Consider the following 13,430-nt stretch of genomic DNA (forward strand, 5'->3'; position numbering starts at 1 on the left):
TCTAGACTGTAGTAAGTTTAGGAGATCTATGTTTGGGCACTTCTAATTAACGCCATCTTTGTCTAGACTGTAGTAAGTTTAGGAGATCTATGTTTCTCACTGCTAACATTAGAGCTTTTATTTTTCCGTTTAGCACTGTCATAAATAAGAACAAAATGTACTCAAATACCCAAGTTATTACACAAAAATTACCAGAAAGGCAAGGACAGCAATGTCTGCAAATGTTAAACACTGGTTGGCAGACAATGCCACCGCGCCTTAGTTCCAGGTGTTCATTAGTCGCCTGACACACAGATGCCCAAAAGTAACATCTAAAAGGCATTTATACAAATCAAGATGTAATGTGCACAAGTTTGGGTTTGCACAAAGATCAAATACACAAATGTTGAGGGCTGTGTACAACTAATCAAAACAGAACGATAAACCTTAGTGCTACAGTTCTTTCTTCTTAGAGAAACAGCAAATGCATTCCCCAGAGGCACGGGGGTTTGGGTTTCGCAAGGATGTCACCACAGCACAGGATTCCCGGCAGCGCTTACAGATACCCATAGCTTTCTGCTCCATGAACAATCTCACATTCTTTTAGGAAGAGGCTTAAGACCTGGTGAAAGGATTTCGTACCATCTGAGGTAGGACAGAGCAGTAAACGAGGAGGAGGGGATGATCAATAACAGGAACGCTGTCACTCTAACCACCACCTTCCCTTCCTCCTCCTCCAACTCTAGTCAAGCTTTCCAGTCAAAGGAAGGATTTCTGGGGATCCTTCAATCTTCTGCAAACCTTTTCATGTACACTCACGTGTACTCAGAGACCCCTCTTTCATGTTCCCACAGCAATTTCTATACTCCTTATATCTTTTTAAGCAAAGCGATATTCCACTCATCTCTGCCTCTGTCCCAAGAACTTGCAGAGGCCTGGCCTGCAGCAGTCACTCAAACACCTAGAGCTAGGGAGGTCAGTAAATAACCAAACGAATAAACCCTGATATCTGCTTAATATAAACTACATTTTACAGAGATTACATAGAAAATTAGTTTTCAAAGTCTGAAAATAACTCGACAAATACATCTTTGACTGACTAAATAAATGCAAGTTTCCTGATTCTCCAACTGACTGTTCAATATTGTTCCCTAAGAAACAAGTATAGTTGTCTTTACACTGTCTTCAAAAAGCTATGAAACATCATGAAAAAAATCAGTCTCTTTTCATAAATATTATACAACTATAAAAACAGTCATTCCTTTAAAATACACATAGGTGGACATTTTTACATCCATATCATTAAACATCTCCTACAGTTAACTTTTTGCTTTCCAAATCTCTTCTCCTTTAAACTTAACTTTATGAATTATAGAAAGACTCTTTAGTAAATTCCTAGTTACCTGAACTAAGGAATGTTTTGAACTGCTGGAATGAGGAAGAGCGAGTGTAAGAGGCAGCTCGAAAACCTGAGCTGCAGCAGGAGGGCAGACAGTCCACACGTGGACTTTGTGACCTAAGGACAGAGCACCAGCTGAGAGTAAAATGCTGACTCCAGGACAGTGGATATCCTAGTTACAGGATAATCTACAGCAACGATCAGAGGGTCACTGCATAGATTAAAGAATACTTGTAGTTGTATTTTGTTTTTTACTATAGAAAATAAAACAAATACTGACCTTAGCTCCAGGAAGTACTTCATTCTGTTTCAAAGTGAGACTCAACTCCAACCTACCAACCAGCCCTCCAATCTGCACTGGGTCAGAGGGTGCTACCTCTGGCAAATTTCTCGTTAGTTGTGGGTGTGGCTCATACACAATTTTGGGATTCCAGCTAGGTGACAGCTTTGGCTCAGTTTCCTACAATAATGCAGTAAGAATAAAGTAATTCTTTAAAATACTTGTGTAAATAAACTGAAATGCAAAATACAATCACTAACTTAAGAAGAATGAAATATTTGACAGGCAAAACTGTATTACGTGACAATGGATAAACCAGTATCCTACAACTAGCATGAAACCCAGTAGTATGTTAGCAGAGTACCCTGATAATACAGGCAAATCATGGAGAAGAAAGTTATGAAAAAAGCACAGCATCTATTCAAGTTATAGCAATACAAAAACTTAACAGACATTCTATAATTAAGAAAATATGATCTATGAAATAACATAAAAGGCAAATTATGGAATGACTGATTTATAAAAGGACTCTCTAATCTTAGGAGATTAACAAAGAGTTCCTTATAAAGCTTTTTTAAGGTATGATTTATAAGATAAATTTTCAGCAAAACATTCATTATTAAAGATACATGTGAACACTGTTTGATTTCCTGTTTTTACTGTTAAAGGCTATTAAATATTAATATACCATTTTTCCCAAAGATGCAGTATCTAATGTTTCTTTATCCAATTAATAAGCCACACTGCTAGGAAAGGCATTAATTATAAATACGAGTGTTTTAAAATCTCTGAAATATATACCCCCATTACTGAATATTTGTGTTAACTTTCAGATTAGATGCAAACTCATTAACAGATATTATATATCCTAGCAAGATTGAATAGCCCTCATTTAAACCTTTTAAAAATCCGTGATTTACTTGTTGTTTTTTGGTGGTGTTTTTCTTACCACTGGTGCAGCTGAAGACACTGGGGAAGATTTTGCTGATGCAGAAAACTCATCCCAGAAGAGAGACACTCCAGAGAGCTGAAGTAATTTGTGAGCAAAAGCTGTGGGTTGATGTACATTTATTCCTGAGGACTCGTCAGCAGTTTCATCACAATATACAGTTCTGAAAGTTAAAAACAAAATGAGCATTTGCATAAAACTTCTAGGAAAATCTTCTTGCAATTAAAAGAAATGCACATAGCTTTTTAAGTTACAGGGATTTTTCAAGTGTTAACACTTTTAGAATATGCCTATAATGTGAGCCAGCATTACCATGCTTTACTTCAGTAAATATTCCCATGAAGAGACCTTGACCCAAGAAGAATAACTTTGAGAGGTTCCTAAATTTGGGGAAAACATTACTAACTTCCTAAAGTTAGCTTCAAGGAAAACATTCCCGTGCTCCCTCACAAATATCTCTTGGTAATAGTGAGAGGACATATGGCCCCAAGTCACAAGTCTGAAGTGAATGACATTTCTTGAAATCAAATGACTATTCCATGAGTTCTTATGATTGATCTTCAGTTTCCACAAAATACAGAATGTAGTTCTAACTGCACGAGATTTTAGATAATTTTTAATAGACCATTTAAGATAATGCAACCTAATTTCAAAGATCTGTTAACAACAATTGTTTCACTAATAGGTATGTTTTGTGAAAGACAGAAACCATAACATATCTGCTTAAAATTTGGTAAAGGCCCCCAAGAGATCCATATACAAAGTGTCTTTGGCGCTCAGTGTGCATTCTGCTTACTTCCGTCAGCAGTTCAAATGGCATTAAGACACAGGTGAACAGCTCCTATCCCAAATCAACACTCAGGAGTGTGTACATCAATCACTCCGTTTTAGAGTTCCAAGTGGGCACACACCGAAAACTAAAAGTGATGTGTGTATATCTTTTTAAGTAAATCACTATTACACATATTGGCCTTAAAATACCCTCAGAGAATCCTCAAACAAAACAGTAGTCTTAGCCCTTCTCACTAAAGCAGCACTTAGAGCAAGCACAGGAAAGCAAAATAGCCTTTCACGTTAATGAGACATGCCTAAATAGTGCACAGCTCGTATGAAAAAACTCCAGTGGGAATGCCTTAAATTCAGTAGCACTCAAAATTCATTATTCTGATTTGATATTTAACTAAAAGAGAATTAGTTGCATTGACTTCAACATCGTATTATATATAATTATACCCCAACTGGTACTTTAAATTTTCAATAATGGGATTAGAATATAACTTGGAGAGCAGCACTTTACCCTGAAACTATGCAATACATTAATTTAACATCATCACCTCTAATATCTAAAAGCATCACGAAATATAATGAGAGTTAGATTTTATTACTTACAAAAGAAAAGACTAGGGTCATTTGTTTTCAGATATAAGAAGTCTTACCTTTCTATTCGAATTTCAAGTGCAGTTCCAGTTTTGGAATTTTCTGGCACATGTTCAATTCTCAAGACAGTGTCTATAAAAGTGACTTTTACTCTTCTTAGTACTAGAGTAAACACGTAACCATCAACATGAGACCATATGTATACTAAATAAAAACTTCTAATGAAAGGAATAAATACTAAATTAGTTTAATAAGAACTTACAAAATAAAAAAGTTGAATTTCTTTCCTTAAAAATCCCAAAATCTTGAGTTTTATAATAAATATTTGCCTTACTGAGCATTTACCCCACGTTACATCTCAACAGACATTTGGGGCAATGACTAACATTATAAGTAGAATTCTAATCCTTCATTATGCAAGTCTAATAAAATAAACAGAGGAGAAAGTAGGGTACAAAAGAATATGAAATTAAATTGAATACAATAATTAAAATAACTTCAATTCTAGTAATTCTTTTAAAAATCATTCCAATGGATTTGGCGTATACAAGGCTTACTAAATAAAGGTACTAAATTATCATATAAAACCTAAAATTTTTTAAAATAATCAGTAATGCCAACCTGTTTCAATGGTTTCAGCAAACTTTTCAAGTCCTTCAAAAGGCTGGGATCCTTCTCCTTGTTCATCTGTCAGTTTCTGGCTAAGACATTCTTTTGCCAATTGCATACTGCTCGTCATGAAACTTGACCAATACATAGGTTCGGAACCAGTTGCTGCAGAAAATATAGATTAATCCTAAATAATTTCCCATAGTTACAACAAAGCCATTTCTTAAAACAACACATTTCAAACAGGTAAATTTTTAATCCTCCATGAGATATTTAATATCATGGTGTTACCGAGGGATAATAATTCTAGAATTATTTTAGAAATTGCTCTTGAGCAAACATCATCTTATAATAACTAAGAAGGGAAAAAAAACAGATCACAGAAAAAAGTCCAGAGACATGTGCTCTCATTACGTGATATATATCTGCCAAATATTAACTCACATATTCATTCAACAAGTATTTAACAGGGCATTTTACATCTGCATGGTACTGTTCAAAATACTGTAGGGCAAGGGTTGACAACTTTAAAGGGTCAGACAGTGAATATCTTAGGCTTCGTGAGCCATACGGTCTCTATCATGGCTACTCAACTCTCTCACCCAGTGCAAAAGCAGCCAGAGAATAAATAAATAAATGAGTATGGTGGTGTTTAAAAAAAATTTATTTACAAAAACACATGACAGGTGACAGACCCGATCTGGCCAGCAGTAGGAGATAGAAAAATAAAATAATTATTAATTCTGCCCTCAGAGAGCCCACAATATAGTGGAAGAAATGAGAGATGATTAAGAAGAATTAGTAGGCAACTACTGAGTGTCAACGGGAAACATTATGACAGCTAAGAAAAGAGGTTAATTCTTCTAGCTGTAGGAATTCACAGGAACTCTGGTAGAGGTAGCAGGTGGCCTAGGCTTTAGAAGGTTAATACAAACGTAGATTAAACAGAAGAGCGTCCTTGGAGGAAGGAATACATGAACTGTGAAAAGTCCTTTCCAGCCTTCCCTCTTGAGAGAGTTCCACCACACTTTGTCACATTATTCAAAACAAACTGACAGAGATTACCGTAATTACTGCCTTCCAAAATGGAATTTAAAAGCCCTTCTAATGGAATATTTTCAACGTAAGGGGAAAATATTTGACTTTCCATAGAAAAGTATTATTGTGTCTACTCATATGGTTAAAAGATAAAATATTCTTGATCATTAAATACCAGACTATTAAGGAGGATTTCTATACATAGATTACCAATATTCAAAATAATGGTGCTACAATTCTAGAAGGTATAATTTAAAACTTTGGTGTTTCAGACAGTACTTGGGATTAGAATTCTTCACGTACATCTTTACAAATATCACTTGTCACTGAAAGAAAAATTTAAATTCAGAATTTAAGATGACTTACTGTCATAACTTATTGGCTTATACAATACACACACACAAATATACACACACTCTCATAGTTTTGCTGAACTATTTGAAGGTAAACTGCAGACACCGTAACACTCACTCCTAAATCCTTCAGCATCTGACTCCTAAGAACAAGAACATTCTCCTGCAAAAGCTCAATAGCATTAACACCCAAGAAACATAACGGTGACACACTATTATAATCTCATATACCTTCCATACCCAAATTTTCCCAGCTATCCCCAAAACATGCTTCATAGTAAAAAAAAAACAAAAAACAAAAAACCCAAACCAGTATTATATACTGCAGTTAGTGATTCATGTCTTTAGTCTCCTTTAACCTGGAATGGTTCCTCCACCTCTTCTCTCTTTCATGACAATGGTATTTTAAAGATACCAACCAGTTAGTTTATAGAATTTCCCTTATTTTGGATTTGTCTGACTGCTTCCTTAAAATTTGATTCAGATTAAGCACTTTTAGCAGGAACAGTACATAAGTGGTGGTGTGTCCTTCTCAGTCCATCACATCAGGATATACGTGATATCAGTTTGACCCATTACTGAGGAGGTTAAATTTGATCACTAGGTTATGTGGTGACTGTCAACTTTCTCCACTGTAAAAGAAACTTTCTTCCCTGTATAAATAATACGTAATCAGTGCGAGATATTTTGATACTGTCTAAATATCAAGCTCCTCAACAACCTTTCACTAACAGGTATTAACTTTCATTGATGATTCTCACTTGTATCAATTTTTACTTTGGTGGCCAAAAACATGCTGATATTCTACCATTTTTTCTATGTTTATAAATAGGTATTCTACGGCAGTGAAGAGCTTTCCCTTCTCCCTGCCTCCCCTACATACTTATTTATTTGTATCAACATAGAGTTAGGGGCTTTTTTTCATCTAGTGTGTTATAATCCATTATTGTCATTATTCTTTTTGATACTCAACTCTTCCCAGATTTGGTCAATGGGAACCCCTTCAAGTCTATCCTGTGTCCTTTTAACATTTCTCCATCAATCTCTGAGCACTTCTTTGCACAATACTTTGCACAATACTTTGAATCTTTAAAGCACAAGTCACTTTAGATAGTTGATAACAAATAATTAAACCAAATCCTCTATATATTATTAAGTTCCTGTGGGTAAACAGGGAGAGAAATAACTGTAAAGGCACAATAACACACACCCTACATAGACCAAGTCCTAATATTTTATACACTGAAAGTCTCACAAATACAACACTGAGTAATAAATACTGAATTTAATGCAATTAGGTTACCGTCCCAATCTCTGAAGAATAAAAACAGAAACGAACAAAACAGAAACAAATAACACACTTACCTACGCGAGGTCTAGGTCGAAAGACCATTTCTAACCCTTTCACTTCCAGTGCACAATTATCCTGTAGCAAGGAGCCCCATGGAACTGACAGAGAAATTGACTGTATGAATCCTTCAGTGACTTCTAAAGGCGCATCTGCTGACTCCAGGATCTCATTGAGACACTAAAGAGAAAAACCAAGTGCATTCTGAAATCACAAGAACTCAAAATTGTTAACTTATTCAAAGATGCTGAATATGCTCATATATGTGTCAGGCACTAGGACTAAAGAAAGCAGAGACCAAGATAAAGATGATTCCCGGTCCTCACTAAGCTTACAAGATAGCTTACCACAAAAGACACACTTAATTAAAGTGTGACGAGCTGCATGACAGAGGAAGTACACTGTGCTATTTGAGTATGTAATAGAACCCAACCCAGAGATTCAAGGCAGGCCGCCTGAGGAAGTGCTATTTTAAGCTGAGATCAGAGAAGGCCAAGGAGTTAACCAGGCAAAGTGGTCCAGGTAGAGACAACAGCACGCGGAAGGATTCAAAAAAGCAGAGGTCAAAGAGCACAAGTACACATACTGAGATACAAGAGCATTTGGGGAAAAAAAGGCTGCTTTAGGCTTTAGTGTAACGTGCCAGGGTGATGAGGCAGAGATAAAGCTACAAAGATAAGGGAGTGGAATCCAAAGAACCTTGTAATTCATGTTTAAGAGTCTGAACTTTCTCTCAAGGGCCATGTGAAGCCATGGAAAGATTTTAAGCAAGGGTGCCATGATGAGATTAGAACTTTTAGTGGGCTACTCCTGCCGCCATGTAGAGCATGTCAGAGGAAAGCAAAACTAAGAGAAGCTAAAATAACTGGTTTGGCAAGAATAATGACACTAAGGACAGTTACATTAGGAAGTAGAATTAACTGGCATCACGAAGAGTAAAGAAAAGAAGGAATGAAGAACGACTCCCAGGTTGCTGGCTTGAACTGCTCAGACAGTGGGCTGTTTACTGAGATAGAGAAACCTGGAAAAGCAGGTTAGGGGAAGAGGAGGAGCTCAGTTCCAAAGAATACATGTGAGCAGACACCTAGGTGGAGATGTCTAGGAGGTGGCTGGATATTCTAGTCTAGAGCTCAGGAGAGCCCTCTGACCTGGAGATACAGAAGGGCATGACAAACAGACAGTAAATGAAGCCTCAGGAGTAAGGAGAGACAGACAGCCTTTGGGAACTTTTGCAGGGTGAAATAACAAGAGGCCTAGGATAGAATCCTGATAAACACCAACATTTAAGAAACAGGTTAGGGGCCAGCCCAGTGGTGCAGTGTTTAAGTGAGCATGGTCTGCTTCGGGAGCCCAGGGTTGCCCGGTTCGGATCCTGGGTGCAGACATGGCACCACTTGGCAAAAGCCATGCTGTGGTAGGCGTCCCACATATAAAATAGAGAAAGATGGGCATGGATGTTAGCTCAGGGCCAGTCTTCCTCAGCAAAAAGAGGAGGATTGGAAGCAGCTGTTAGCTCAGGGCTAATCTTCCTCAAAAAAAAAGAAAAAGAAAAAGAAACGGGTTAAGGGCCAGCCCAGCAGTGTAATGGTTAAGTTTGGCATGGTCCACTTCAGTGGCCCAGGTTCAGTTCCCAAGGGCGGACCTTCATCACTCATGGGTGGCCATGTTGTGATGGCAACCCACATACAAAATAGAGGAAGACAGGCACAGATGTTAGCTCAGGGCTAATATTCCTCAAAAAAGTTAATTAATTTAATTCAATAAAAAAAGAAATATATTTCCAATAAAAGTTTTTATGTTTAATTATTCAAATGTATAATATATTTATACTGTTTTGATCGACCACACTTATAATAACTGTAATAATAATGCAATCCAGAGGAAAAATTTTAACACAATGCCTAATGATTATCTGAAGGAGTTACTGATAAGTTAAGATTAATATGGTAAGCCCTAAAGCAACCACTAAGAAAGCTACTAAAAAACTCAAAAAAAAAACCTGTGAAGACATCATTAAAGAAATTAAAATGTTACAGTAGAAAATATTCATTTAATGCAAAAGAAAGCTTAATGGTAAGAGGAAATTCTTTTAAATGATCAATTTCAACTTAGTTACATGTTCTTATTGTAGAGAAATGATAGCTTGATCAATAAAAGACTTAAGCATAAAATATGTAAGTTACACCAAAACTCTGCAGAGGAAGTAGGATGGATATATGAGTTCAATAGGAAAAAATACGATGTCAGATTTTCAACTAGTAATAAAGAACTTATTCCAGCATTTCTAAAATATATAATGTGGGCATTTAGATCCTACTAGGCGAAAAAAATTATATTTTATATCAATACTACAACAAAAATTATCCTCTAAAACTATTTAAACTTATGAACATTTTTAAAGTCAATTTTAAAGGAATTGTGGTTTTTCAAAATTTAAGAGAAAACTGAGCAAACACGACTGAAGAACGCTCCTTTCAAACAGGGCATGTGGTCAGGTCAGGCTCAGTCATTTACTAGCTGGGTGGCTTTGGACAAGTTCTTAACTTCTGAGTCTGCATTTCTTCATCCATAAAATAGAGACAGTACCTATCTCATAGGGTTACAGTGAGCGTAAATGACATAATAACGTGTAAAGCTACCAACATAGTTCCTGGTACCAAGTAAACACTTAATAAATGTTGACTATTGTTCTTTATTTTCTACAGCGCCTAAGCTGCACAATGACGAGCACTATTAGGAATTCGAGGTGTGCTTGACAGTATGAAGAAAGTTTATATGTTTCTTTTTAATACATACCATAAGACTAACTAGGAAAAGAATACATCCTTATTAGTTTAAACCAAGGCATCAGAATTCAAACAGAAATAAAATAGAGCATAAAAATTTGCAAGAACTGATTCAGACCAATTAACATTTAATTAGCACTTACTATATACAGGACACTATACTATTTTATACCTACATTATTGCATTAAATCCTCCCAACAGCCCTCTCAATGAGATATTTTTGTGTCCATTTTACAGACATGGCAACTGAAGATCAGTTACAGAACAAACTTTTAAAACTAAATGGAAAAATTCTCAATCCCTTTAGTGCTAGTGTTTTTCAAAATGCAGTCAAGGACCACATGCATCAGAATCCACTAGGAGACGCTTCTTAAAAATGCAGATTCTCGGGTCTTTAGAACCAGAATCTATAGGGAAGGAGACCAAAGTCTGCATGTTAGCAAACTTCCCAGGTGAATCCAGTGCTGCCAATGTTTGAGAAGCTCAGATCTCTTGAATCGTTTGAAGCAGTAGGTGTACAAAAGGAATACAGGAATCAGAAAGACTTAGGTTTGAAATCTGGCTGCACTGCAAATACTAAGCCTGAGTAAGTTACTTAACTTCATGGTAAAATGGAAATAACACCCAACTTAGAGCAAGAAAATGTATATAAAAGCACTCAGTACATTATACAGAGATGGAAGGTGCTTAATAAATGGTCATTATCTTCCAAAGCAAACTAAAATCCCCTACCTCAACTCCAAGTCCCCTTGTCATTAACTGCATTCCTCTTTCTTTAGTCAAGGTAGCTATTTGCTCAAACCACAAACTACTGCCTGCTAACCCTCAGCTCCTCTGAAACCACTCTTAACTGCCAATAAACCGACAAAAGCAACAAACAATGTTCAGTCCTCATCTTCCTTGAATTCTTATCTCTATCTAATTCCTATGGTCACTTCTCTTTTTGGAATTCTAACTTTCCTTGGCTTCCGTAACACTCTTTACACTTTCAGTCTTTTTTCTAATCCTTTACCACTTAAAATGTTGGCATTCGCCTAAATTTCGTCTTCAGCCTTTTCTGTCTCAGTCTAATCTACCTACTACCCAAGCACTCCGTGCCGTTCCAGTGTTTCAGTCACTACTGATACTCTGATAACCCAAATTTTTATCTCCAGCTCTTCCTCAATGCCAATACTATAGCTCCCACCGCCTCCTGAGAATCCCTATCTGGATGTTCCAAGGCCCCCTCAATCAATGTTAAAACTTATTCTCGCCCCAATCTCAATCTCTTCCTTTCCTCTCCCACTTGCTCCCCACCCACATGATTGGGGTGTGGGGACAACCTTCTCCTTCTCTGCTAGTATTTGCTATTTCACCACCAACCTAGTGCTTTTCATATCTTTTCATATCAATTTTAAAAGAAAAATTTAAATATTTGATACTAAAAAGAAGCCATCATATAAGACAAAAGCAGTAGCTCAGAACTGCTCATTTCATAAGTATTTCCATAATTAAAGTCTGAAATTTTTGCACCATAACGTTATCTCTGGGAGAGATGAAATAAAGGGCTATTACTTCATACTTTATATATTTCTTTATAGATATATATATAGGTAGATAGATATAGCACCTTTCTTTACTGTTTGAGTTTTTCGCCAGGAGCATATATATTAGTTATATAAAAATAATTAAAAATATACCAAAGTGTTTTAAACTGTATATAGGCAATGACAGACTCTGTAACATGGGGATCTGTCAACATGAGACACCATCTAGGAAACTGGATTTGATAGAATTCTCTTCTCAATAAACACCAAGTCTTCATTTGTCTCAATTTTGTGGCCACCTTAAACTTAAGTATAACAGTTCAGGAAGTTTTATTACAGTACTGAAGAATACTATTAAAAGAAAAAATACGGTAAATGTTAAGGAAATCGTTCTGGAGAGAGTCAACAGTTCAAGAATTTCAACTGTGCCACTAAGCTGCAATATAATATCCCTAAGTATAAGATGTTCAAATAGGTTACACTTATACACAATCTTATACACACCTGGCAAAATCCCCTATATCCTATATCATACGGTACTCAGAAATGCACTTATTCTGTGAAACCTCAAAGTCTATCACAGTGTATGAGTACAACAAAATTCTCAACCTACTTGGCCAAGTTGATTTCCTGTTATTTACTCAGGCAACACCTTCCTCATTAGTCCACTGAAGTTATGTCCACATGATTCAATAATTCTTAAACTAAAAGCAGAGCCACCTGAACTACTCAGCAAAGAAGTGCCCTATGGTAGATTACCTTAGAGTTTTGCTTGTTTTGTTTAAGGCCATTTTGCTTTCAATTATCATCAATGAGTTTCATGCACAAAGACAGAAAAAGAGAAGCTAACACTGGTCTCTACTACAGCGTTTGGCAAATGATTAGTAGTCAATGTTTCCTGAACACAAGATAATTTTATTATAAGTACCAGCATAAGCAGCAAAGCAACAGAAACAGATTATTAAATTGAAATTAAAAGGCTTCAATATAATTAATTAACATCTATCTTCCTGGACACGTTGAACTTCTGTGAGAAAAGGGTCTTTATCTAGTTCGCTGCTATATGCCCAGTGCCATCAGAGTGGCACGTGCCAAGAGCTCAATAAATGTACTGAACTAAGTAATGAAAAAACTTGACTAAAAAAATAAGAATAAAGTCACAGTCTTAAAAGTGTGAAAAGAATGAGTCATCAAATCCAAACGCCCACCCAAACAAAATTTCCTTCTTTTGATATTTTGCATTTTGACCACTCAATGGGAAAAGAACTCATGAACTAATAAGATAGCCCATTCCAATTGTGGAAGAATTCCAAATGCCTTCCCTCTGCTCCTCCCGCCACATCAGGCCCTTTTAAGGCAGTGATCTCCAAAGTGGGGCGTCTATATTCCAGAGAGTACAACAGATGATCTGTGTCTAGGGAAGGAGGAAGAAAATTAGACATCCTATATTAAATTTTTCACACTGTGAGATTTAAAAGTTGTGCTAATATTGAGTATACAAATGGGCACTGGCACGCTCACTCAGGCCATACATCAGACTAGTACAAAGAGAAGACTAGGAGTTCCACAGAGGGGAAGAGTGAAGGGGGGTGCCCTCAGCTGGATGCTCCTCTTCAGCACACTGAAACTTCCTTGAGCATACTATATTCCACATAATAAAAGCAGACCTCTGAACAGTGCAATCTTTGTAAAGAGACAGGAAGTGACAATAACTTTCTGATTTCCTGGGTTTTCTATGGCCAAATATCTAAGAGTTGAATTCAAAGATGATAAGCAATTTTCTTC

General features: G+C 36.4%; 1 protein-coding gene across 2 annotated transcripts in view; it reads right to left on the reverse strand.

Moving 5' to 3' along the window:
• The window catches only part of ATG2B (autophagy related 2B), a 72,050-nt gene that overhangs the window by 54,896 nt on the left and 3,724 nt on the right, over positions 1–13,430 (reverse strand). For both annotated transcript variants that reach the window (XM_046646920.1, XM_046646922.1), the window contains exons 2-6: positions 7,350–7,512; positions 4,606–4,758; positions 4,044–4,146; positions 2,608–2,770; positions 1,659–1,838 (exon numbers count right to left, since the gene is read on the reverse strand). In XM_046646920.1, coding sequence (XP_046502876.1) covers positions 1,659–1,838; positions 2,608–2,770; positions 4,044–4,146; positions 4,606–4,758; positions 7,350–7,512 — 762 coding nt within the window. The remainder of the gene's footprint in view (positions 1–1,658; positions 1,839–2,607; positions 2,771–4,043; positions 4,147–4,605; positions 4,759–7,349; positions 7,513–13,430) is intronic.

This window comes from Equus quagga, chromosome 20 (genome assembly GCF_021613505.1).
Source record: "Equus quagga isolate Etosha38 chromosome 20, UCLA_HA_Equagga_1.0, whole genome shotgun sequence".
In the NCBI taxonomy this organism is placed as follows: domain Eukaryota; kingdom Metazoa; phylum Chordata; class Mammalia; order Perissodactyla; family Equidae; genus Equus; species Equus quagga.